Consider the following 27,010-nt stretch of genomic DNA (forward strand, 5'->3'; position numbering starts at 1 on the left):
GCGGAGTAAATAGCCCGAAGTTGTGTCGGCTCTAGTGGGAAGCGAAAGTGGAGCTTGAAGTTGGGAATCGTGTAGGAAGAGAGAAACCCGTGTGGGGAGTGATGGAGAGGGAGGGCTGTGAGCAGATGACTGATGGGGGTGGGGGACATACTTTGGTTTAGAAGATGTAGGTTTAGGTACTGAATGCATTTTCGAGAGGGATAGTTGTTTGACCAAATGCCCCTCAGTCTGAGTGCGCTCTTTAGAGGTCTGTGGAGTCTGACAGATACAAAGTCATCACCAGTGAGAGGAGCCGCAGGCCAAGGGGACAAACAGAGGCAAGGGTTTGGGGTAGACGTGGTAAGGTGGATTGGGAGGGGATGAGCAAGCAGAAACTGAAGAAGGTCAAGTTCAGTTACAGGTTAGGGCGAGATGGAAAAGGGAGAAGGGATGTAAGTGGTTTTGGGGGCATCTGGAGGCCAGGAGTACTTTCTGGGTGAAAGTGGGTGGGCTGGAGAAAGCTTTTCATGCCCCTTCAGGGCCAATGCCAAGAAAATTAATTCATAGAAATCGATAGGTATGAGATAGAAATGCGGAGTTGGGAGGAACTTAGCTAGTGAGAGATGTTATAGGAAACATTCGTGTCATGATATCTTCATGATAGGCATGCTACTTTCAGGCATAGGTATAATGGTGTCTCTTGACTGAGCAGTTAGATTTTTCATCCTTTTGGAAAACACGACTTTTTACCTTATTGAGGGGAGTTGTGAATGTGATCTGTTTAGATTGAAGCCTTACTGAACCAAGAGTGCAAGAAGGGAGTTTCAAGAATTCAGTGGAAAGCAATTTAAAAAAATTAATTGTAAGAATTGTTTGTTGCTCTGTGTCTTGCTGCTCTGTCCCTGTGCTCCCTCTTGCTTCATATTTGCCTCGTCTTCCTTAAGTTTTCTGTGTTAAAACTGATCTAAATTTAAGACACTCTACCTAAAAACAGCTTCAGAACCAAAACTCTTTGTAGTTGGTAAGGAAGAATGTAATTCTGTTTGTTGCCTTGGTTTTCTTTGGTTGCAGTATATGTAATACATTTTTTGATATTTTTTCCTTTTCTGATTAACTGCAAATCTCTAGGGGTAGGTTGATGAGCTAGCTTATATGTTTCCATGAGCACTTAAGTTAAAGCATAAAAAAATTAATACTGCAGTACTAAAAGTCTTTAATATTCTATATCATGCAAATGAGAAATTGTTTTAAGAGGTTATAGTTACACCTAACCAAGTAGGTATGATGTAGAACCAGTTATGGTTTCACAAACCATACACGTTTGTGAAATTTAATTCTGTGATATAAAATGAAAAATGATTTTTGTTTGTAGAATTACAGATAATCCAAAGCAATGAAATACATCTTGGAACAATTAATGGATTGCAGTTTTGTTAAAGTTTATTCAACAGAGTTTTTAATTCCATAAATATTTGACTGTCTAATGTGTTAGGTACCGGGATATAATAGTCAACAATGAGTGAGTAATTCTCATTTATTGTAATCTAGTAATGATATTTATAGTAAACATGTCTATGTCCTACGCATTTTTCTGAGTACTTTCCATTTATTAGGCACTCTATACTGTTTTTCAAAATGCATGTTATTGGGCTTCCCTGGTGGCGCAGTGGTTGAGAGTCTGCCTGCCGATGCAGAGAACACGGGTTCGTGCCTCGGTCCGGGAAGATCCCACATACCGCGAAGCGGCTGGGCCTGTGAGCCATGGCCGCTGAGCCTGCGCGTCCGGAGCCTGTGCTCCGCAACGGGAGAGGCCACAACAGTGAGAGGCCTGCGTACCGCAATAAATAAATACATAAATAAATGCATGTTATTTGTATTCACTGTGTTAAAATTAGACTAAATAGTCTATTTTACTTGTATCCAGATGTTCTCTATATCGCTTTTTGCTTATCATTCACATTCACTTGGATCCTCTTCATTGTCCCACTTTTCTCTAAGTAAATACTCTTTGGGAAATCTCATCTTCTCTTCATGCTGTAGAGGGTCATGGTATTTATATTTATGTTTCCTGGAAGATATGTTAGAGCAAAGAAAGAAGTGATAGCCTTGAGCAGAGTAATGTTCATAATTCACTTGGAAGTTGCTATGTATAGTCTAGATGGACATTTGCAAGCCTATTTGTAGCCCTGTTAACTATCTTATGTGAAGATCACTGAGCCAGAGACTGAAATAGCAGGTTATTTTTGTGGCTATGTTATCATTTTTATTTATTTGACTTTTTCTTTTATTCTTTATTTTTGATATGGTTAGATTCTTTTGTTTTTTCTTCCTTTATTTTGGCTGTTGGGTCTTAATTGCGGCACGTGGGGTCTTCGTTGAGGCATGTGGGATCTTTCTTTGTAGTGTGCGAGTTTCTATCTAGTTGTGGCGTGTGGGTTTTCTCTCTAGTTGTCGCACAGGCTCCAGGGTGCGTGGACTCAGTAGCTGTGGCGCGCAGGCTTAGTTGCCCGTGACATGTGGGATCCTAGTTTCCCGATCAGGGATGGAACCTGCTTCCCCTGCGTTGGAAAGCAGATTCTTTACCACTGTACCGCCAGGGAAGTCACTCTTTTTTTTTTTTTTTTTAATTGAAATATAGTTGATTTACTACTTTGACTTTTTCTTTACAATGCTAAAAGTATAAGATAGTGAAAAGGAAACCTGAATTCTATCCCAGAGCTTTCCTATCAGGATTAATAATCTAGTTTGTCCACAGCTTTGGCCTTTGTTACTTACCCACCTAAAGATTCTGGGCTTTGTTTATCAGTTATGAAGTTAAAAGATCAATATAAAGGAAATGAGGTAAAGTTTGCATCCAGTCAGTTTTGATTTATGGTCACAGGCAAAAAATTTAGGGACAAGATTGAAGAGATTGGTTAAAAAGTTTACTGTATTTCCCAAGTAGTACTTTTTGCTCCCACAGTTTAATGCCACTGAAATTGCCATGTCTTAAAACCAATGCACATATTTAACATGGTAGTGCCAATTTTCACCTTGAAAAACATCAAATAGTATCTTAAAATATAGGCTTCTTAGAATCAATAAAATATAGTATTGGAATTCCCTGGCAGTCCAGTGGTTAGGACTCTACGCTTTCACTCTGCGGGTTCAGTCCCTGGTCAGGGAACTAAGATCCCACAAGCTGTGCAGCACGGCCAAAAAAATAATAATAAAGAAAATACAGTATTATAGATCCTTTACAGATTATTTATTTGTATGATAAACATTGCTAATATAGATTCCTGAGAGATGACTGATTAAGATTTATATACTTCATAAATAATGGGGTTCTGTGCAAAATTTTTGTTAAATTCCCTGGTGGTCCAATGGTTAAGACTCTGTGCTTCCACTGCAGGGGGCACAGGTTCCATGCCTGGTCAGGGGACTAAGATCCTGCATGCTGCGCAGTGCGGCCAAAACCAAAAACCAAACCAAACAAAAAAACCATTTATGTGCACAGAGAACACTTTATTAAAATCCTTGTAAAGTGATTGATTTTATAGAGAATTTTTTTAAAAAGAAAAATAATAGCTTTTTGTAAAGAACACTTTATGTGAATATCCCCTTCCTTCCCAAATTATCTTTATCTTAAATGTGTGCTTTTAGACTGTAATAAAAAAAGCCCTATCTAACCCATTGGTCACATAATTTGTTAACTTCCTCAGTAGATTTGTTAACTTGATTTCTGAAATTACCCAATTAAAATTTTTTAATCCAGTACTGTTAATGTGTTTAATCATGCACGTGTATCTACTAAGTATATGTCTTGTGGTTATATATTTTCCATGTATTCTTTTTTAATAAAATTTAAAATAATAACTTGCATTTGAAGACTTCATTTGGCTTTACATAAATTTTCATTCTTGTTGAATGCTTCTAACTTTTGCTTTAACCCATAGCGGGGGAAAATTAAAAGGAAATCATGAAGAAGGAATATAATAATATTTATTAGTTGTTCCAGATTTGTATGCAAAAATACTCAATATCCATGGTATGGCTTTTCTAATAATGTCATTTTCTAATGTATTCACTGACTTTACTACTTAACATGATTATAAAATAAATGATAAATAGTATAGAAATGGTTAAAAATTAACTAGTCAGACAGAATCCACTAAATATACAGTATTTTTTCCCTCAGTGTTTAAAGATATTTTAGCAAATGTGAATTTGCTTTGAAGCTACTTTAAAATCCATTTTACTCATTTTCCACAGTAAAGGTAGAGAATCAGCCATCTGATCATCAGCAACAGTAGCTGATTCATTTCTCCTTTTTTAACTCCTCTTTTTAGGCTCATTTTTCCTAGCCTTAAGCCATTACTAAGAAAAAAGAAAAAACTCTTCTCTGCTTCTATTAGAAGGAGATAAGTTCTTGTACCACCTGAAACCTTGACAGCCCATCATAGTATCCTATATCTACATGACATAGTCTACCTCATAATTAACTCTAGGGAGGAAAAGTAGTTAAGTTGAATATCGTAAATTCCTGTTTAATTTAGAATTTAGTTTACTGATTTCGAGGTACTTTCTGCATTACATTTTTTTAATTGGGTATAGAAAGAGTAGATACTCTAATTTTGGGAAAATTTCTGAGAGTTTCCCAAATATAGGGATTTTATAGGTTCAGCCTATTTTCCAATACCTAAATCTCTAAGACTGTTGAATGATACTGTGAAATTCTCCAGAACCTTCAGGATTATTAAAAAAAATGAAGTATAGGACTTCCCTGGTGGTGCAGTTGTTAAGAATCCGCCTGCCAATACAGGGGACATGGGTTCGAGCCCTGGTCCGGGAAGATCCCACATGCTGCGGAGCAATAAGCCTGTGAGCCACAACTGCTGAGGCTGTGCTCTAGAGCCCATGAACCACAACTACTGAGCCCGTGTGCTACAACTACTGAAGTCCTCGTACCTAGAGCCTGTGCGCTGCAACAAAAGAAGCCATCGCAATGAGAGTAGCCCCTGCTCACCGCAACTAGAGAAAACCCACGTGCAGCAATGCAGACCCAATGCAGACAAAAATAAATAAGTAAATAAAATTTATTTTAAAAAAATGAAGTATAGTTTTATGATCAATGTATTTTATTTTTATTTTAAAAAATTGTTAACTTATGAATGATGCATGTTATACTCTCAGGTAACTAGAATAATAAGCTAATTTATTAAATAACACTTTGTTCTCCAGTCATTCTGGAAAAGAGTTTACTTATTTTGGGATATTTTGAAAATAGCATCATCTCAGGAGAAGAGCTCAGTTTATCAGTAGGACTATGAAAGCACGAGTTGGAGGCAGAACTTATACTGTCTTTTTGTTTGTAGGAAAGGAAAGTTTTGCGGGGAGTGCTAAAATAATTATGAAGAAAGTTATCTTTGGTACAAATAGTTCTTCATGGGACTTTTACCTAAGTATAATAAAAGTAAATCAGTTTGAGATATAGACAGAATAATTTGATACATACATTGCAATAACTTTTCAAATATTTTAAGGACCAACTATAGAACTGCGCCAAAGAAAAAAGCCAAAGTCTTCAGAAAATAAAGAATCTGCCAAAGAAGAGAAAATCAACAATACTGCAATTCCTGAAAGAGTTCCAAAACGTAAGTTAGAGAGATTTGGAGTTTTTATGCTATTACAAAAATAGTTATGTTAGGTAATATATTTTACATTAATATTTCAAATGTATAAACATATTTTATCTTAAGTATGTGGTGATATTGGTCAACTTGCATTAGGTTTTGCTGTAGAACAATTCCTAAGTCTCACTGGCTTACAAAAAACATTTATTTCTGATCAACATTACATGTTGTGGCTGTAGGTTGGCTGATGTAGCTTCATGTCATGAAGGCATAATCCCTATTTGTGATATGTTTTTCTTGTGGCAGAGAAAAAGAGCAGGAGAACAGGCAGAGTCATGCAGTACCTCTTAAAATTTCTGCTGAACTGGCACACTGTCACTTGTACTCACATTCTGTTGGCCCAACCAAGTCATATAATCAATCTAGACAGTGGGATGGAGAAGTTTAGTTGACTACAGGGAAGCATGGCAAGTCACATGGTAATAGGCAGGGATGAAAAATCTTTTTACAGGAAAGGACAAAATAGTTGGGAATAAGAATAAGTCTACCACATTCTGGCCTTTTGGTCATAAATATTTACTTGTCTCCCTCAGACAAAATATACTTGGTACCTCCCCGACCCCAAGGAAGACACCCAGTGTTATCCAGTCAGGGCATCAGTCTTGAAGCCCAAGGTCTTGTTATCTTCATCAGGGTCAGCTATGACTCATTCAATCCAGAGACCTATGAATTAAAAAGACAAGTTATCTGCTCTGTGTCAGGGGTCCCCAAGAACACCACCATGTTCAGAGATTAGGAGGAGTCACAGGTCTCAGAATTTATTCATATTCACAGCTGTAATTTATTACAGTGAACAATACAAAAGAAAATCAGCAAAGAGAAAGGACCTATGGGCTAAAGACTGCAAGAAACTAGGCAGAAGCTTCCAAGTCACATAGGACATACATAATTCCTTCAGCATCAAATTGTGACATTTGTAGGTTTGTCTACCTGGGAAGCTTATTAGCAACTGTGCTCAGGGTTTTTACTGGTGGCTGGTCATGTAGCCTCTGCTTAATGCATAGTAAAATTCTAGATTCCCAGAAGGAAAGCAGTAGGTATGAACCACACTGTTTGCACAAATAAGTTAGGCACAGTAAACCACTCATTAGAAAATGGTGGGAACCCTTTTGAAATCCAGGTTCCCAGATGCCTGCCAAGAGCCTGCCTTGTAAGCAGGCTTTTCTTAGCAAAGCACATGCCCCCTCTCCCATTATGCACTTTTGGATGAGGATATGATATCAAAATAAATGCTTCCATTCAGAAAGAGGAAGAGTGAGAGACACATTAACCACTGGTCCATAGCAATTTTGAAATCCTACTAGGTAAATATGAGGTCTTCCTCCTCTGGGGAATGTTTCTTGATTAGGCCCTAGTTGTTTTCCTTGGAAGTAGTTTCCCAGTTCATTGTTCTTTGTCATCCTTGGCTTCATCCTCTGGAGGTCCTTACGTTTCTGTTATCCTTCTGAACCATATCTGAAAGTGGCTTTGGAGAATATGCCATCCTTAGGAGCTGAACAGCTTTCGTAAATAGATTCTTTCCCATAGGGAGTTCAGGGGCCATTTATATAAATTTGCTCACATAAGATAAAGGCAGTGAGTCACCTACAGATCTAGTTCAAAGGTTAGCAGCAAGAAAACTTTTTGGGAGCTGGAAAATAATAATCCATCTGCGTGACAAAACATTTTATAAAACTGTTTCCTGTGAATAGTTGCAATTTTAATACTAATTTTTAAATTATTTTAGATAACAAGATCACAAACAGAATATTACTAGAGTACCTTGATTATCAGCAGCTTTTTTTTTTTTGACATTTTTATTTTAGACTGCAAAAAACAAAAACGAGCAAACAAACAGACAACAAAAAACTTGAAATAGGCTTGTCAAATGAAGTACATTCATCCTTTCCAGGGAAGCAGAAGATAGACCAGTGCAGGTTATCCTCAAGGCCACATATATCCTGCTTCACTGCTGCTTGCACTCTGCTGGGTTTTGATCCTTCTTTGGGTCATAGTCTGGATTATTTTCCTCATCTCCTTCTTCTTCCCCTTCCTCATCTGCTTCTTCACCCTCTTCATCATAATCATCATCATCTTCAATAGCTTCTCCAGTAAAGTATAACACTGATCTTGGGATTATATGCTCATGTAAAAAGTGACCAATTTCAAAGTCCACAGCAAGGATAGCTTCAGCCATCATCCAGATCTCCACTCTCAGGAACTTCAGGGGGGGCAAAAACATTAAAGAAAGAGTCATTAGAAACTTTTTTGGTCACAGTATGAATTGTCCCACATCCCTTGTGTTTCTGTTTCTTCTTAATGGTTTTCAAAGTGACATTCTTCCCTTTTTTCCAATCTATCTGGCACACTGTACAACCCATAATTTCTGGTCCATCAAAAGAAAAAGGATCAGAATCATCTGGTTCTGACCTCATCCTATATGTCTTTGTCAGCCCTCATTTGTCAAATATTCATTGGGTTCAAAGTGAAATTCTAAGACAAAACTCATAGGCTGACCAACATCTGAGAACTTCACTTCAATATCTTTCAGTGCTTCAGAATAGGTTCATCCCGTTCCTGAACCATATCACTGACCAAGTCAACATTCTTAAACATGGTCAGCCAAAATTCAGGAATTCCCTTGGGGTCTTCTTTTTCTTCATCCTTTTTCTCATCTACAATCTTGGCCTTTTATTTTAGCTCCTCCGAAATTTTATCTTCCTCATCTGGTTTCCATTCACATTCTTCTTCTATAGGTTCATAAATGGCATAATGATCTCAAATCGCTTATCAAATAGAGGCTGATAGGGAACAGCATACCTTCTTTCAAGATTATGAACTTCCTCATAGAACTTGGCTTCTATCTGTGCACATTTAACTTGAAGGTTTTTGAGAGCATTCACACATCTTTTAACTACCCTAGACAAGTTGTCGATGTCTGCCATGTTGTATGAATGCCAAATATCAGTGGCTAGCAGGGGGAGCCAGGCGGCCAGAGGTGTGCAGGCAGTGACTCAGGGCGGCGGTGGGAGGAGCAGAAGCTATCAGCTACTTTTGATTACAGGAAAGAGACACATGAGAACAGAATTGGCCCATTTGCAGTCAGGAAAGAAGAGGAAAATAGGAATCCAAAATTTCTGGGGCTTGTAGTGTTGAAATTAGTATTGTTTGTCTTTTCAACTAGGAAAAAATATTCAATAAAATTGAGAAATACTTTAAGTAACAAAGGCTGATTAAGATGAATCCTTAGGGCAACGCCCAAATCAAGGGCATGACTGTCACATAGTTTGTTAAAATGTATGAATGGATTAAAGTAGCTCCTACTAACTCCTTTTAGTTGAATAAAGCACTCAGGGAAAAAGAACAAAGGGTGTGGCTTTTTGTGACAAATAAAGCTTCATAAGCTCAAAATACTTGTAGTTAAATCTTTGAGAGAGGCTTATCTAGAAGAATTGTGGGTATAGTTATTGGAGTATGGAGTTGACTGGAATCAAGTAGGTAAAAAGCCAACAAAATTGTCTTTTCTTTGCAAAAATGAATGATTTAATTTTTAAAAATTAAGGTATAGCTAACGTATCATACAATGCACAGAATCAGGGCTTCCCTGGTGGTGCAGTGGTTAAGAATCAGCCTGCCAATTCAGGGGACACGGGTTCAAGCCCTGGTCCGGGAAGATACCACATGCCGCGGAGCAGCCAAGCCCGTGCGCCACAGCTACTGAGCCTGTGCTCTAGAGCCCATGAGTCACAACTACTGAGCCTGTGTGCCACAACTACTGAACCCTGCATGCCTAGAGCCTGTGCTTCACAACAAGAGAAGCCACCGCAATGAGAAGCCCGTGCACCACAACAAAGAGTAGCCCCTGCTTGCCACCACTAGAGAAAGCTTGTGTGCAGCAACGAAGACCCAACGCAGCCATAAATAAATAAATAAATAAATAAATAGAAAAGAAAGCCCTGCTTAAAAAAAAATGCACAGAATCATCTGTATTTAATTAAATGAGTTTGGGTACTTGACTACAACTAAGATACATAACATTCCCTTATCCCAGAAAGTTCTTTTGTGTCCCTTTCCAGGAGATTTTCCCTGTACCCCCCAAAACAACCACTCTTCTGATATTTTTCAATATTGATTACCTTTGCATGTTCTAGAATTTCATATAAATGGAGTCATACAACATATATGTCCTTGTGCCTGGATTCTTTCACTTAGCTCAATATGTTATCCTTTAAAAATATAATCATTTTGAGATTCATTCTTCTTGCTGTAATTGTTCTTGCTTTTCCTATTGGACATTTGAGTAATTTCCAGTATTCTGCTATTATGAATAGGGCTGCTGTGAATACTTGTACGAATCTTTTTGTGGACATCTATTTTTATTTCTCTTAGGTAAAAACCTAGGAGAATTGCTGGCTAAGCTTTGAGAGAGACATACTGTCAAAAGAACTGCCAACCTAGATTAAGGACACAACTATTCATGTCTTAAAATGATGTATGAGTCCCTAACTTTCTACATGCAGAAAGCAGGCTGAGTAAGCTGCTCTAAGGGTATCTTTCTTGAGAAGGAGTGAGTGTGTTTTGCCTTTGGGAGGGAAGTAGACATTTGTGACTAATGGGGCAAATCCTGGTGGATCCTTCTATTGTTCCCAAATGTTTTCTCCCTGCCCTGAAAGTGGATTATACATTCCTTCCCATTACCATGTGATTTGGATTGCCTCTCTGAAGTGGAGTATACTTCCCTACCCCGTTGTCAGGTTTATCCATGTGACTTTCCTGGGCCAATGGGATGTGAGTGGAAGTAGCAGTGTACTAGTTCTGACCAGAAATTATAAGAGGCATTGTATGTTTTTGTCTGTTCTGCTGCTCTTTTCCTTTGTAATGAGAACAGCATGTCCCAAATAGGGACTGATCCCATTCTGGAATTCTGAAGATACAAGAAGAGCCACAGCTAATCTGAAGTCTGGAATTGAGTGGAGAGTGACTGCTGACCCCAAAACCACAGTAACATGAATGAGAATTAAATATATGTTCTGTAAGCCACTGGTAATATGGGGGTCACTTTTTTACTACAGCAAAGCTGACTAATAAGAGTGATCATTTAAAACGTTTTGGAAAATACAGTATAAGGAAGATATTTAAACAATTTAGAAATAGCTCCTATAAAATAGTATTTTCCCCTGATTACAAAAATATATTTTTAGGGTAGAAAATGTGAAAATAGAGATAAGTATAATAAAAATATATGCATAATTCCAGTAGATAATAACTATTCTTAAAATTTTGGCAAGTACTGCTTATATTTTTTTCAATGTATTTATACTTTTTCCTTTCTTTTTTTTTACTTTTTGTGAAATTGAATCCTACAATTTTTTTTTTTCTTTTGGCCGTGTGGCTTGCCGGATCTCAGTTCCCCGACCGGGGATTGAATGCTGGTTGAGCCACGGCAGTGAAAGCCTGGAATCCTAACCACTAGGCCACCAGGCCCATGATAATTTTTTTATATAAATTTACTTATTATTTATTTATTTATTTTTGGCTACATTGGATCTTCGTTGCTACACGCGGGCTTTCTCTAGTTGCGGCGAATGGGGGCTATACTTCGTTGTGGCGCATGAGCTTCTCATTGTAGTGGCTTCTCTTGTTGAGGAGCACGGGCTCTAGGTGCGCGGGCTTTAGTAGTTGCGGTTCGCGGGCTCAGTAGTCGTGGCATGCAGGCTTAGTTGCTCCGCAGCATGTGGGATCCTCCCAGACCAGGGATCGAACCCATGTCCCCTGCATTGGCAGACGGGTTCTTAACCACTGTGCCACCAGGGAAGTCCCCCGTGATAATTTTTTTTTTTTTGCGGTATGTGGGCCTCTCACTGCTGTGGCCTCTCGCGTTACGGAGCACAGGCTCCGGACACGCAGGCTCCGGACGCGCAGGCTCAGCCGCTTCGCGGCATGTGGGATCTTCCTGGACCGGGGCACGAACCCGTGTCCCCTGCATCGGCAGACGGACTCTCAACCACTGCGCCACCAGGGAAGCCCCCGTGATAATGTTTTAATAAATAATTTCCAGGGCCCAGAGCTCTTTATTTTCTCTAAAATGTATACACTTATACCAAACACTGATAGCTTGATTCCAGCTTTGACTCTTTACAAAATCTTTCATAAACAAAATAGCTCTAAGATAAAGCATTTATATATAAGATTTGGTTGAATATATTTTTTGTAATAGCCCTTGATAATTAGGATTAATTTGTCATTGTCGAAGACTTAATTTTTAAAAAAAACAGAAAAAGATACATATTTAGAAACTTTGTAGCACTTTTACCAAATTGCCATGGTAGGTAAGTTTTTTTATTAGTCTGTTTATAGTTTACATTGTGTCAACATTGCTTTAATTAACTGTCATTTTTTTTTTTTTTTTTTGCGGTACGCGGGCCTCTCACTGTTGTGGCCTCTGCCGTTGCGGAGCACAGGCTCTGGACGCGCAGGCTCAGCGGCCATGGCTCACGGGCCCAGCCGCTCCGCCGCATGTGGGATCTTCCTGGACCGGGGCACAAACCTGTGTCCCCTACATCGGCAGGCGGACTCTCAACCACTGCGCCACCAGGGAAGCCCATCTGTCATATATTTTTGCAAGTATGCTTCTGTAGCCCAATAATAATACCTATTGATAGTATTTACTGATCTCTTACTATGTGCCAGGCCAAATGCTTTACACGTACTATTGGAAGCAGTGATTTTATTTTATTTATTTATTTATTTAACATCTTTATTGGAGTATAATTGCTTTACAATGTTGTGTTAGTTTCTGCTGTATAACAAAGTGAATCAGCTATATGTACACATATATCCCCATATCCCCTCTCTCTTGCATCTCCCTCCCACTCTCCCTATCCCACCCCTCTAGGTGGTCATGAAGCACTGAGCTGATCTCCCTGTGCTATCCGGATGCTTCCCACTAGCTATCTATTTTACACTTGGTAGTGTATATATGTCCATGCCACTCTCTCACTTCATCCTAGCTTACCTTTCCTCCTCCCCATGTCCTCAAGTCCATTCTCTACATCTGCATCTTTATTCCTGTCCTGCCCCTGGGTTCTTCAGAACCATTTTTTTTTTTTTTAGATTCCATATATATGTGTTAGCATACGATATTTGATTTACTCTTTGTGACTTACTTCACTCTGTATGACAGTTTCTAGGTCCATCCACCTCACTACAAATAACTCAATTTCATTTCTTTTTATGGCTGAATAATATTCCACTGTATATATGTGCCACATCTTCTTTATCCATTCATCTGTCAGTGGACACTTAGGTTGCTCCCATGTCTTGGCTATTGTAAATGGAGCTGCAATGAACATTGTGGTACATGTGTCTTTTTGAATTATGGTTTTCTCAGGGTATATGCCCAGTAGTGGGATTGCTGGGTCATATGGTAGTTCTATTTTTAGTTTTTTAAGGAAACTGCATACTGTTTTCCATAGTGATTGTATCAATTTACATTCCCACCAGCAGTGCAGGAGGGTTCCCTTTTCTCCACACCCTCTCCAGCATTTACTGTTTGTAGATTTTTTTTGATGATGGCCATTGTGACCCGTGTGAGGTGATACCTCATTGTAGTTTTGATTTTCATTTCTCTAATGATTGGTGATGTTGAGCATCCTTTAATGTGTTTGTTGGCAATCTGTATATCTTCTTTGGAGAAATGTCTGTTTAGGTCTTCTACCCATTTTTGGATTGGGTTGTTTGTTTTTTTGATATTGAGCTGCATGAGCTGCTTGTATATTTTGGAGATTAATCCTTTTTCAGTTGGAAAGCAGTAATTTTAAAGCAATTGTGTCATGCTGATTATTTTTCTAAATTTTTATTTTGTTTATTTATTTATTTTTATATTTTGGCTGCACCGAAGGCTTGTGGGATCTTAGTTCCCTGACCAGGGATTGAATCCGCACCCTTGGCAGGGAAAGCGCAGAGTCCTAACCACTGGACTTCCAGGGAATTCCCTGATTCTAATGTTTGATTTATTGGGTAGTGTCTTTCAAGCACTTTGAATATAATTCTTAGTAATTCAGTGATATCTAGCTAGTTATTCTATTTAATGTCTCTAGTATACTATACAAATTAATATTTATTGAATAATGTTTTGAAAATAGCTAAGTTAATAAGTCAACCAGTTTGTTTTTATAAACCTCTCAGTCATTTAATAACGTAACACTGGGCTTTGGGCCTTTAGGCCTGGGCTTAATTTACTGAATCTTTTTTTTCCCCTATAGTTTTATTGAGATATAATTGACATACAGCACTGTATAAGCATAATGATTTGACTTGCATACATCATGAAATGATTATCACAAAAGTTTAGTGAACACCTTGTATAGATGCAAAATTAAAGAAATAGAAAAACATTTTTTTCCTTGTGATGAGAACTCTTAAGATTTTACTTTCTTAACAATTTTCATATGTAACATATAGCAGTGTTAATTATATTTATCATGTTGTATATTATATCCTTAGTACTTATTTATCTTACAGCTGGAAGTTTGTACATTTTGACTGCCTTCATTCAGTTCCCTCTCCCCCACCTCTCACCTCTGGTAACCACAAGTCTGATCTTTTTCTCTATGAGTTTGTTTGTTTTTGAGGTATAATTGAGCTACAATACTGTGTTAGTTCCTGTTACACAACATAGTGATTTGCTATTTCTGTAGATTTCAAAATGATCACCACCGTAAGTCAGGTTGTCATCTGTCACTATAATTATTGACTATATTCCTCACACTGTACATTTCATACCTGTGATTCATTTATTTTGCAACTGGAAGTTTGTACCTCTTAATCTCCCTCACCTATTTCTCTCCTCCCCCCACCTCTCTGCTCTTTGGCAACCACCTGTTTGTTCTCTGTATCTGTGACACTGTTTCTGTTTTGTTATGTTTGTTCATTTGTTTTGTTTTTCAGATTCCACATATAAGTGAAATCATATAGTATTTGTTATTATTATACTGAATTATAGTAAATAGCTATAACAGGACTAAACCATCCTGTGTGTTCAAAATTCAAATGTGTTTTATGTTTTCATCAAAAAGTATTTACATAGGGGCTTCCCTGGGGCACAGTGGTTAAGAATCCGCCCGCCAATGCAGGGGACACGGGTTCAAGTCCTGGTCTGGGAAGATCCCACATGCTGCGGAGCAACTAAGCCTGTGTGCCACAACTACTGACCCTGCTCTCTAGAGCCCGTGTGCCACAACTACTGAAGCCCACACGCCTAGAGCCCATGTTCCACAACAAGAGAAGCCACCGCAGTGAGAAGCCCACACACCGCAACAAGAGTAGCCCCTGCTCGCCGCAATTAGAGAAAGCCTGCGTGCTGCAACGAAGACCCAACACAACCAAAAAATAAATAAATAATTTAAAAAATTATCTACATATATATGATGTGAATACTTTGTATATGATGTTGTATATGATGTTTTAAATACATAATCATGAAAAGTCATTGAATTGTGCAATTTAAAGAGCTGTATGTAATTTATAGTATGTAAATTATTCCTCAATAAAAACATTTCTTGATAAGGAAAAAAATAACAATAGTAAATTCTGAATGAACCTGTTTTTTTTTTCTCTAGATATTCGGTAGTATGTTCCTTTTATTCCTTTTTTAAATTAATAGACTTTAATTTTAAATTTATAGAAGAATTGAGCAGACAGTATAGTACGGAGTTCCCATTTTACATGCCCCCCCCACAGAATTTTCCCTATTATTAACATTTTATATTAGTATGGTACATTTGTTACAATTAATGAACTAATATTGATACATTATTTTTAACTAAAGTCCATACTTTATTCATATTTCCTTAGTGTTTATCTAATGTCCTTTTCTGTTCCAGGATCACATCCAGGATACCACATTACATACAGTTATCATGTCTCCTTAGACTTCTGTTGGCTGTGACAGTTTCTCAGACTTTCCTTGTTTTTGATGACCTTGACAGTTTTGAGGAGTACTGGTCAGATATATTGTAGGATGCCCCTCCCTTGGAATTTGTCTGCTGTTTTTCTAATGATTAGACTGGGATTATGGGTTTTGGGGAGGAAGACCACAGTTAGAATGCCATTTTTGTCACATCATATCAAGGATACATACAACCTTTGATTACTTTTTTCTTTTTAATAGAAGTCCATAAATATAAATATCATCCACAACTGATTACTTTTAATATGGTTTTTCAGATATATTATTTCAGCGCTTTGCAAAGATATTCATTGGCTGTCTTGCAGCAGTTACTAGTGGTATGATGTATGCTCTCTATTTATCAGCGTACCATGAACGGAAATTCTGGTTTTCCAACAGGCAGGTAAGAAGAAAGAATTTTGAGCATATGAACGTTTGTTTTAATATTTAATGTTAATTTAAATAATGTGTTTTCCAGGGAGCCAAAACATGCATGATAAGTATGACATGTGCTTTTTTTTTTTTTTTTTTTTTTGGTTGGTACGCAGGCCTCTCATTGCCGTGGCCTCTCTCGTTTTGGAGCACAGGCTCCGGATGCGCAGGCTCAGCAGCCATGGTTCACGGGCCCAGCCGCTGCGCGGCATGTGGGATCCTTCCGGACCGGGGCATGAACCCGTGTCCCCTGCATCGGCAGGCGGTCTCTCAACCACTGTGCCACCAGGGAAGCCCGAGAAGTGCTTAATGTTATGCTGTAAGCCAGTAGGAACAAAATGGTATAGAAGCTGTCTTGAGTCACAGTATCAACCTTGAAAAATTTAATAGCATGTATTTCAAGGTGGTAGAACAGAAATTATGAGGGGGCTTTCCTTCATGCAATTGATTTATCGGGACTTTTGATGACAGTGAAATGTTATGAAGTTTAGTCAGCTTTTTCGTAGTTTTGGTAGTTTACATTTAAGAAACAGTCTGTGGCAGTTTCACCATCAAAATATTTTAATTTTTAGATTAGAATGTTTTGAAGTACTGAAAATGATTAGCAGACATAACAGTATTTATTAAAATGTTGCCTTATATTAGTATGTTTAAAGTTTGGTTTTAAATCGTGTTAATCACAGACTCTACTCACTATAGTTATATTCATAATTCGTTTGGCCTTTGAATAAGTTTGTTTTCAGACTTACCTTCGCAATCAGGTATACCTGTAATATACATTGGCAAAGTTCGTGGTGTTACCACTTGACTCTAAAGTTTTTTTATTTTTGTTTTAGCCCAAACTCTTTTTTGTTGTTGTTCTTATTTTTGAGCGAGTAATCAAGCTGACTAAATGTTTTTAAGCCATTGATTTATCTAACACCACCAAAACATTTAACTGAATAATTACTCACCTGTATTGATTTGACCAAGGATTTTGTATAGCCTATTTCCTTGAAAATGTTATGAAGATTAAGTATTAGTTGTTCTCAGCACTGGATGTACAATAGAAAAATCTGGGATGATTTAAAAAATAACTTCCCTCACAGATTCTTAGGTGGGGTGGGGCGAGTGTCTGGGGTCAATATTGCACAAAATCTTTCCATGTGATTCTGTTATGTAGGCAGAATTGAGAACAATAAGGTTTAAAAATCTAGAAGACATTCATGAAGAGCATTGTGATGAGCCAGGAGCATTGGCATCATCTGGGAGCTTGTTCAGAATTGCAGATTCTCAGGCCACACTTTAGAATCAGAACCTATGTTTGAATAAGATCTCTAGAAGTTTTATATGAACATTAACTTTGAGAAGCACTGATTAAGAGTTCACATCTTTGAAATTTTAGAAAGAAAAATCAGTACCCATTCATAAAAAATAATTTTGAAGAAATTTATTTAGACTAATAAGCTCTAGATGAGAAGAAAAAAAGGGTTCACTGGTCAAATAAATCTAGGGAAGACTTTATAGAGATTCTCAGTGCATAATGAATAGTGAAACTGAAAAGTTGCAATGAAAAAACTCATTTAATTTTCTCGAATCCAGCCTTTACATAGCTTATTTAACTCTTTTTAGGTAACACCCATTAATACCTTAGAAAGTTCTGTTGATCAAACTTTGGGGAAACTGCTCTGAAATCTTTTGTATTAATTGATAAAATTATGCATGAAAATAAACATGTTTCATTTTAAAAGATTATAGATTTATGAAAGTTTGATTCAGCATGAAAAGCACAGGTTTCAGTGTTTTTGACTACCTATATTCTTGGTTCTGTACAACCTAATTTTAGGAATTGTAAGATTTACTTACATTTCTGGGAGTTCATTTGAAAAGAACTGGTTAGTTATCTGCTGCTCTTGGAAAGCCCTAATTAAGGGCTTGCTGTTCTGGATACCTAGGGAAGTGGAATAGCAATAGAAAAATAATACTTTCTTTTTAAACTTACATTTTTATTATGGACTTCTGACACCTCAACCATCATTTTTTACTTCCTGCTATACTGTTCTTGTTCTCCTTATGGTACTACTTTGGATTTTCCTTCCAGATTTTTCTTATATATAATAGGCAAATAACTTACGAGTTACCATCTAGTTTAAACCTTAAGTATTTCATTAAAGTGATTGTCAGATTATTGAAAAGTTTAATCTTATTAATGTGGCCACTAGTGGTTAAAGGAAAATTCAAACATGTCTTTGAATAAAAGGATAAATAAATAGCATTAATTTGTAATATGAGGAGAGAAAAAGATTGCAGTTGAAATTTAACACACTGGTATTTAAATAATCATTTCATTTTCTTTTAGGAGCTTGAACGGGAAATTACATTTCAGGGTGATAGTGCCATTTATTATTCTTATTATAAGGATATGTTAAAGGCACCTTCATTTGAAAGAGGTATGATAACTACATTTGTATATTTAGTAACAATATTTTCCTAAAATAAAACATTGTTCTTATATGTGGGAGCCCTTGAATGTGGAGATTTGTCTCAGAATATAGGTATTGGTCTTTCTTGTAGTTAATTTAAAAATTGGAAAAATGAGGCACAGAGTATTATATTTTGAGATCCTTCTTGATAATAAAGTATTTAATGACCTCTGAATAACATGTTCAATTCTTGTAAAAGCAAAATAAATAATCTGGAGAAAAATTTTTCTGGCTTTAGGTGTATACGAACTGACACACAATAACAAAACTGTATCTCTGAAGACTATAAATGCAGTGCAGCAAATGTCTCTATATCCAGAACTTATTGCCAGCGTTTTATATCAAGCAACTGGTAGCAATGTATGTGTTTCTTTTGACTTTAATATTTATTTTCTCACATATTTATGAATCCTCAAAATTATATATTGTCATCCTATTATCTCCTTCTCTCTTTTTTTTCCCAATTAGGAGATTATTGAGCCAGTATATTTCTATATTGGCATTGTTTTTGGATTGCAAGGAATATATGTCACTGCTTTATTTGTTACAAGTTGGCTTATGAGTGGAACTTGGCTAGCAGGAATGCTAACTGTTGCATGGTTCATTATTAACAGGTAAGAAAGGTGTTTTTAATTAAGTTTTACAATTTTTTGTGACTGTGGTAGAGTTCTAAAAATGGCTCCCCCCTCCAAACCTTCCATGCCCTGATTCCTGCCTGTGAATATGATGAGATTTCATCCCCGTGATTATGTTGTGTTGTACGGCAGCAGTCCCCAACCTTTTTGACACCAGGGACAGGTTTCCTTGAAGACAGGTTTTCCACAGAAGTGGGGTGGATGGGTCAGGCAGTAATGCGAGGGGCAGATGAAGCATCGCTCGCTCGCCCGCCGCTCAACTCTTGCTGTGCAGCCCAGTTCCTAACAGGCCGTGGACCAGTACTGGTCCGTGACCCGGGGGTCGGGGACCCCGGTTATACGGCATAGTTGACCTTAAGTAGGAGGGTTAGCTGGTGGGCCTGATCTAACCGTATGAGCCCCTAAAAGTGAGCAGCTTTCTGCAGCTGGTACAGAAGGGAAGTCAGAGATATTTGAAGCATGAGAAGGCTTTGGTGCCTTGTTGCTGGATTGAAGTTAGGAGGAAATGAATTCTGCCAACAACCAGTGAGCTTGTAAAAACTCTGCAAGCCCTGTGTAAGAACTACAGCCCCAGTTGATGCTTTGATTTTAGCTTAAGGAGACCCTGAACAGAGAATCCAGCCATACTGTGCTGGGTTTGTGAGCCAATGAATCTGTGTTATTTTAAGCCACTACATTTGTGGTCATTTGTCATGCAACAGTTGAAAAATAATACACCCACCTCTGTCTCTCTATTTTCAACCATAGCAACATTGGCATACATGTCTTTCCTCATTTATTTAAAATTGATGACATAGCTTCATGAAAAGAAGGAAGAGGCATCAGATATATCAGTTTTAAGTTAACCACTATATTAATCTATGACAGTGTGCTTTGAATAATAAATCCATTCCTTTTGGTGATTAAAGGAGCCTCAGTTCTTTAATAGTGAGTACAAAGAGAGTAGGGGATGGGACTTCTTTGAAATGGAGAGCTAAAATTTTCTTGGCATTGGTCAGTGTCAAAAATTTATTTTTTGAATGATCCTTTTTTGGCTTTTGAAAGTGCTTCCTTTCCATAGCACTTTCCCCTCATAACACTTAACGTGATTAAATTTTAGAAAATGAGACCTTTCTTCTGTTATACATTTTCTTTTGCAACTGCCAAATGAAAAATATGGTACTTCAAAGACACTGAGTTTCAGATTTAGGGCTATATCTCTTACTGGGCTTTGTTTAGGGTCACATGCTGGCAACAGTTTGAAGTAAACGATTTTAAAAATCTTCCTTAGAAGTTTTAAAGTATGGCTGTCCAGCTTTATGAGTTATCAGTATATTTCTTCTTAACTCATAAAGGGAGTACAGGGATGAACCAAACTTTATTATTATAAAAGCAACATATGTACATCATAAAAAACTTGAAACCAGCAAAAATCAAATAATAAGTTCACATTCCCACCACCTGGAAATCACTCAGCATTGTTTATATCTTGGTTGCTATTCTTTTGGACCTTTTTCTATTGTGAATATGTGTGTGTATACATGTATGTATTTGTGGTATATGTATGTATATATATGTATATATTTTTTAAACAAGATGAGATATATTGCACATACTGTTTTATATGCTGCTTTCCTTATTTAGAAGCCTCTGCCTTTCTATTTCAGTAACTTTTTTGTCTTTTCTAATACCCAGCCCATATTAGAATTTCCTGTGTTGACCCCAAAATACCCTCTATAACTGGTTTATCCAAACCAGTATTTAATCCAGGACTACATATTGCATCTGGTTGTTACGTTCCGTAACTCTCTTTAAATCTAACATAGTCCCTTTTTTTTTTTTTGGTAAGTGGTCCTCTCACTGTTATGGCCTCTCCCATTGTGGAGCACAGGCTCCGGACGCGCAGGCTCAGCGGCCATGGCTCACGGGCCCAGCCGCTCCGCGGCATGTGGGATCTTCCCGGACCGGGGCACGAACCCATGTCCCCTGCATCGGCAGGCGGATTCTCAACCACTGCGCCACCAGGGAAGCCCAGTCCCTTTTTTTTAATGACAGTTGGCTTGTTGAAGGGACCAAGTCAGTCGTCCTACAGAATGTCCCAACTTCTGGATTTCTCCTATTGCTTCCCTGTGGTGTTATTTAACTTTTCTCTCTGTCTTCTGTGTTTATGTAATCTGGAAGATACCTCTAAAGGCTTGATGGATTCAAGATAAACAATTTTGCTTAGAATATATTGTTGATGATGTAGTTTTCATGTTCTGTGACTTTACAAGTTGCAGGGTATTTAGTTGGCCTAACCCTAGTGAAGCTGAAATTGCTGGTTTGAAGGATGACAGTCTGATCTCTCCATTGAATAATTATGTTTTCCTCTTATGACTATAAAACAATCTGTGCGGTGTTCTGGGGCATCAAATGAACGTCTTTTTCACCATTAACAATATACCCAAGGGTTATAACTCTAGTTGACAGCCTTTGCCTAATTTAGGGTTTATAAAATTACGGTTTTCTATTTTCATTAGCTTCATTCTTCAAAAGTAAAATCTTTATTAACCAGGTTCTTTGGTTACCTTTAAATTCAGTTACTATTAGAAAGTTAGGACAAATGCTTAATTTCACTTTAATTACCAATTTCTTTGTAAGAGATTGTTTTAATAGCTGTCTCACACAGTGATAAAAAGCATTTTCTGGTGTTCTCCTTTTTAAGCATCTTTCTGTACTTAGAGATTTTCATTGATTCAATAGGGCTAAAATACATTACCATCATTATTCTATTTCTTGCTTAAATTTTTACAGCATTGGTCGATAGGAGTGCTTTCAGACTGGCTCCCGAGTTCTTTTGACACATCTTCACTAATCTTTGAAAGTGTTTTGTTTTCTGGCTCAACAGGAAGAGCAGGCTCACCTTGTATATTCCAATGAAAGATTTGCAATTAGCCTTTTCTCTCTGGAGCTTTGATTCCCTTTAGTATAAAATAGTATTAGAGAATCTGGTGTGGATGCCAGGGGTATAGATGACTTCTTGTTAAGTCAGGAAGTGCCCGTTAGAGAATATTTTAAGTTGCCATGTACTCTTCTAAAATTTCATTAGGATTCATTGTTAGAAATTTAATAGCACACTCACAGAATTTATTTCAGTGCTAATAGACTAGGTCTAGAAATTTCTTGCTTTCTAGAGTGAAAGTGTATTTCGTATACAGCATTATTTAAAATAGAGACCTTCTAAAAGGATTGCTTTCTTGACTATGTGATGCATTAGTCATTGCTGTATAACAGATCAACCCAAAACTTAATAGCTTAAAACAACAAACATTATCTCTCACAATTTCTGAGGGTCAGGAATCCAGAGTGGCTTATCTGTGTGCTTCTAGCTAAGGGTTTCTTGTGAGGTTGAGTCAGTAGTTGGTTGGGGCTGCAGTCATCTGAAGGCTTGACTGGCCTGGATCATTTTTACTTAGTTCACTTCATGTGGCTTTTGCAAGAAGCCTCAGTTCCTTGCTGGCTATTGGCCTAGAAGGCCTTAGTTTCTCATCACATGGACTTCTGCAGAGGGCTGCTCACAGCTTGGTTGCTGGCTTCCTTTAGAGTGAATGATCCAAGAGAGACTGGAGTGAATGTGTCATAGTGGAAGTCAGCTATCTTTTAATAACCTAATATCTGAAATGATATAGGACATCACTCTGCCATATTCTGTTGGTCATGCAGACTAATCGTGGCACAACATGGGAAGTGGCTACACAGGGTGTTAATACCAGGAGGCAGAGACCGTTATGAACCATCTTGGAGGCTGGCTGTCACCTACAATGAACTTTAATATTCATTTCATTTAATCCCTTGATCTTTCTCCATCAGAAGTTCAAAGAGAAAGACTAGGCAACTTTATCATGTAAAAATAACAGCAATTAAAGAATAATAAGACTCCCTGTCAAATAAATTATTTTAAAAATCTTAGTGAGAATTGTAAGGAAATTGCCTTATTTAATTATAATTCAGTTGCCTTATTAACTTGCCTTGTTTAATGCTACAATATATCCTGGGTAGCTGGAGCAGGAGTTAGGTAGAAATATTAATCTGATATATTCTGTTAAAGTGTATCTTTTAACAATTGAAACATCTAAGCAAGTAGCTTTTTCTTTATGTGTTTGTTTTGCATTGTTTATTGGTATATATTTTCCTTTTTTTTTTTTTTTTTTTGGCCGTGTGTGTGCAGCATGTGGGATCTTAGTTGCCCACCAGGGATTGAACCCGTGCCCCCTGCAGTGGAAGCACTGAGTCTTAACCACTGGACCTTAAGGAAGTCCCATATTGGTATATATTTTATACTGCAAAATATATTTGAATGCCATGAAAGAGTATGCTGTCTTTTTTATTTATCAGCTTTGGTTTATATATGATTGCCTAGAAAAGTGCAAAAAGATATTAGTCATTCCATTATATTATGATTATTAGTTGTGTTCTTAATGACGTTTTGTGATACTCGTTCCTTAATATTAGAAGTAGAAAGCAGGATTATAAAATAGCTCCTGTTTGTTCAAACTAAAGGATGTAGGTATATTAGAAAATTCAAGAAAATTTCAGGAAATAGCACTGTGCATATAGTAGTGGGGGGAAATCAGAGGCAGATGACTCCCTTTGATCAGACTATCACCAAAATGGGCTAACCTGAGTCCAATCTTCATGTATAAACAATATAGAAATTGCTCTTGGTCCCCACTGATCTTCTCATCTACAAATATATCCTTGAGAATCACTTTCAGTGGACACATGTTTATATTTGAAGAGCAAAGAAAATATATCTGATTAAAAGTCTATACTAAGTTTAATCTTTGGCCTAAAAAGGGTAACTGCACATCGGTGATTCATAAAAGGGTAAGATGCAAGGAATGCACATGTCCCAGAGTTAACAAAAAATAATGGTAACACATGGTGCTGGGTCTGTAATAATGATATTGGTATACTCTGGATGCTTGTGGAAGTATAAAGTTTTTCAATTTTAGATGCCAGTTTTTCCCAGGAATTTCATTGTATTCCAAGGAAGTAATTCAAAAAAGAAGGAAAGAGTTCACTGCTTCAATTTATTTATTATAGTATTATTTGTAATAATATGAAAAATTAGAAAACAACCTAAATTTAAGGGAATGGTTAGGTAAATTGTAATATGTCAATGCAAGGGAACATATAGCCATTAGAAGTTATACTGATATTGCATAGGTGTTTTTCAACTTTCACACATTATACATTGGATTGACATGCTGTTTTTCACATCTAATCTAAATCAATGTTTCTCAAACTTCAGTTATATATATATATATATATATATATAAGTTATATATATATATATTTAAAACTTAATAATCATGGATTCTGTGTTGATTTAAATAATTTGAATGATAATGCTACTTAAATATAAAGCATTAAACTATGTTTTTAAGCTCCTTATGTATTGAAACCAATTTACTAATGAAGTAACAAACCCGTAAAATATTAACTAAAAACTTTAATGTGAAAAATTACATTTTGCTAACACCAAATTTCTACTCTCTGTGTATGACAAACCTACACAGTTAGGTACCGTGAGATGACTCATTTCTTATCATGTTGCTCTGTTCAGTCCATTATGAAATCTCTTTTTGTTCTTTTAGCACAGTGATCAGTACATCATTCTGTTTTTACTTAGCAATACATCATTTAGTATTTTTTTTCTGATTAGCCCAAGCTAATTGAAGTAGTACTGTGTTACCAACTGGATTGTTAACACAAACATGGAAGTGAGTCCTGAAATCTTTTTGGCAGTAGTGAGTTACAAAGTGGTCATCCAAGTGATTCAGGTTATGTTTATACTATGATGTGTTTAAAATGAAAACACAAAAACTCAGAGTTAGCTGATCTCTGGGAATGCATCCATAGATGAAATTGGTAAAAGTAGTTGTTATTTGAATTGCTGGTTTGTGCTGCTGTCTGCTAGACTCTGCTGCTGGGGAGGAAAAAGTGAGTCTCATTGGATTTTGTCACATCCCACTAGTAGCCTTCAGGTTCTCACTACCACCAGGCGTGGATGGTGTGGGGAAGAGCAAGAGTAGCACAAGTGTTCAGGACTGTGGCCGTGAGGATGCTTGTTCACGTGTAGAGAATAACTGGCAGAGACCCTACTCAGTTTTTGCTGCAATGACTAGAGGTTTCCTTCATCCCTTCTCCAGACAGTGCTTCTGGTGCAGAGTTTTATAGGTTTCACTGCACTAAGCTGTGTGTTGGGTAGGGGTAGTGAGTGAGTCTTTGGAATGAGGATTGCCAGGTTCACCTTCCCAATTCTAGGCTGATAGAGTGGTTGGCAGAGTCCTGACTTGAGAATAGACATCTTCTCCTTTGTACTTCCTGACTTATGTGAATATCTTGTTTTGTCTTTTAGAAAGCTAACTTTCACAACAATTTTTCATAAATAATATTGCATGAAAGTAGGTGGCCTTTAGAATACATGATGTTCACTAAATGGTATTGCAGCAATCAAATCTGGAAAAGAAATACTTATTGCACACAGTAAAATAAATTCCAATTGAATTAAAGAATTAAAAGTTAACAGTGAAACCAATGATCACTATACAAAAAACATTGGTTCCTGGGTTTTTGTTGTTGTTGTTGTTGTTGTTGTTTTTGCGGTACCCGGGCCTCTCACTGTTGTGGCCTCTCCCATTGCGGAGCACAGGCTCCAGAGGCGCAGGCTCAGCGGCCATGGCTCACGGGCCTAGCCCCTCCGCGGCATGTGGGATCTTCCCGGACCGGGGCACAAACCGGTGTCCCCTGCATCGGCAGGTGGACTCTCAACCACTGCGCCACCAGGGAAGCCCTGGTTCCTGTTTTTAAAAAACGTTTTTAATAGATAAAGCCAGAAACAATGTAAGTGTATAACAATAGGAACTGGTTAGATTATGATAAACCTGTACAGTTATGTGCCATGACCATTCAATATTCTTGAAGTATATTGACATATATACTATGGAAAGATGCTCATAATATATTGTTAAGTAAAACTAGTTCATTACAGAGTTGCAAAAGAGATAAGATCGAATACTGTTTACTAGGTTCTGGACACTGTACTAAGTTTTTTCCAGCTTTTATTTCATTTTATCTTCATGTTTTTAATTTATGTATATATATTCAATTACATGTACGTTCATAGAACACAGGTTATTTTCTAATACGTTTTAGAAGTTTTATTGAGATGTAATTGGCATAGAATAAACTTGTACATATTTAAAATGTAGAAGTTGATAATTTTAGACATTTAGACACACTTGTGAAACCATCAACAAAATCAGTATAATACACAGTATCATATCCAAAAGTTTCGTTGTGCTCCTTGGTAACCTCTCCCTTTTTCCTCTTCTTACCCCACCTCTACTGCTGTAGAAAATCAGGAAAGATCAGGAAACCAGTGATCTGCTTTCTGTCACTATAAATTAGTTTTCATTTTCTAGAATTTTATATAAATGGAGTCATATAGCATATACTTTTTCGGTTATTTTTTTCCTCCACTCAGCATAATTATTTTGAGATTCATATATGTTGGGTGTATCAATAGTTCATTTCTTTTTATTGCTGAGTAGTATCCTATTGTATGGCTATACCACATTTAAAAAAATTTTTTTAAATTTATTTAATTAATTTTTTTGGCCATGCCGCGTGGCTTGTGGGATTCTAGTTCCCCAGCCAGGGATTGAACCCGCACCCTTGGCAATGAAAGCATGGAGTCCCAAACCACGGGACCACCAGGGAATTCCCTGTACCACAATTTGACTGAACTAAATTACACACAAGAATTTTGTCTCCATTAGGAGAATTATGCAGCAATTTTCATGAAGTTTTTTAAGCAATAGCACCTTTGTTTTTTGTGTGGGAAATAGCCATTGGGTTTATGAGATCCAGATT

The 27,010-nt window shown here is 37.2% G+C and overlaps 1 protein-coding gene and 1 pseudogene across 2 annotated transcripts in view; one reads left to right on the plus strand and one right to left on the minus strand.

Moving 5' to 3' along the window:
- DPY19L4 (dpy-19 like 4) overlaps positions 1 to 27,010 on the plus strand; it is a 62,342-nt gene that overhangs the window by 218 nt on the left and 35,114 nt on the right. Inside the window, exons 2-6 of the mRNA XM_082858958.1 lie at positions 5,505 to 5,615; positions 15,861 to 15,985; positions 18,353 to 18,443; positions 18,715 to 18,836; positions 18,945 to 19,090. Coding sequence (XP_082715084.1) covers positions 5,505 to 5,615; positions 15,861 to 15,985; positions 18,353 to 18,443; positions 18,715 to 18,836; positions 18,945 to 19,090 — 595 coding nt within the window. The remainder of the gene's footprint in view (positions 1 to 5,504; positions 5,616 to 15,860; positions 15,986 to 18,352; positions 18,444 to 18,714; positions 18,837 to 18,944; positions 19,091 to 27,010) is intronic.
- On the minus strand, positions 7,291 to 8,771 carry LOC309974441 (nucleosome assembly protein 1-like 1; annotated as a pseudogene). The gene has a single exon. The product of its transcript is annotated as a nucleosome assembly protein 1-like 1 (transcript).

The sequence above is a fragment of the Leucopleurus acutus genome, assembly GCF_964270905.1.
Source record: "Leucopleurus acutus genome assembly, chromosome: 17".
In the NCBI taxonomy this organism is placed as follows: Eukaryota; Metazoa; Chordata; class Mammalia; order Artiodactyla; family Delphinidae; genus Leucopleurus; species Leucopleurus acutus.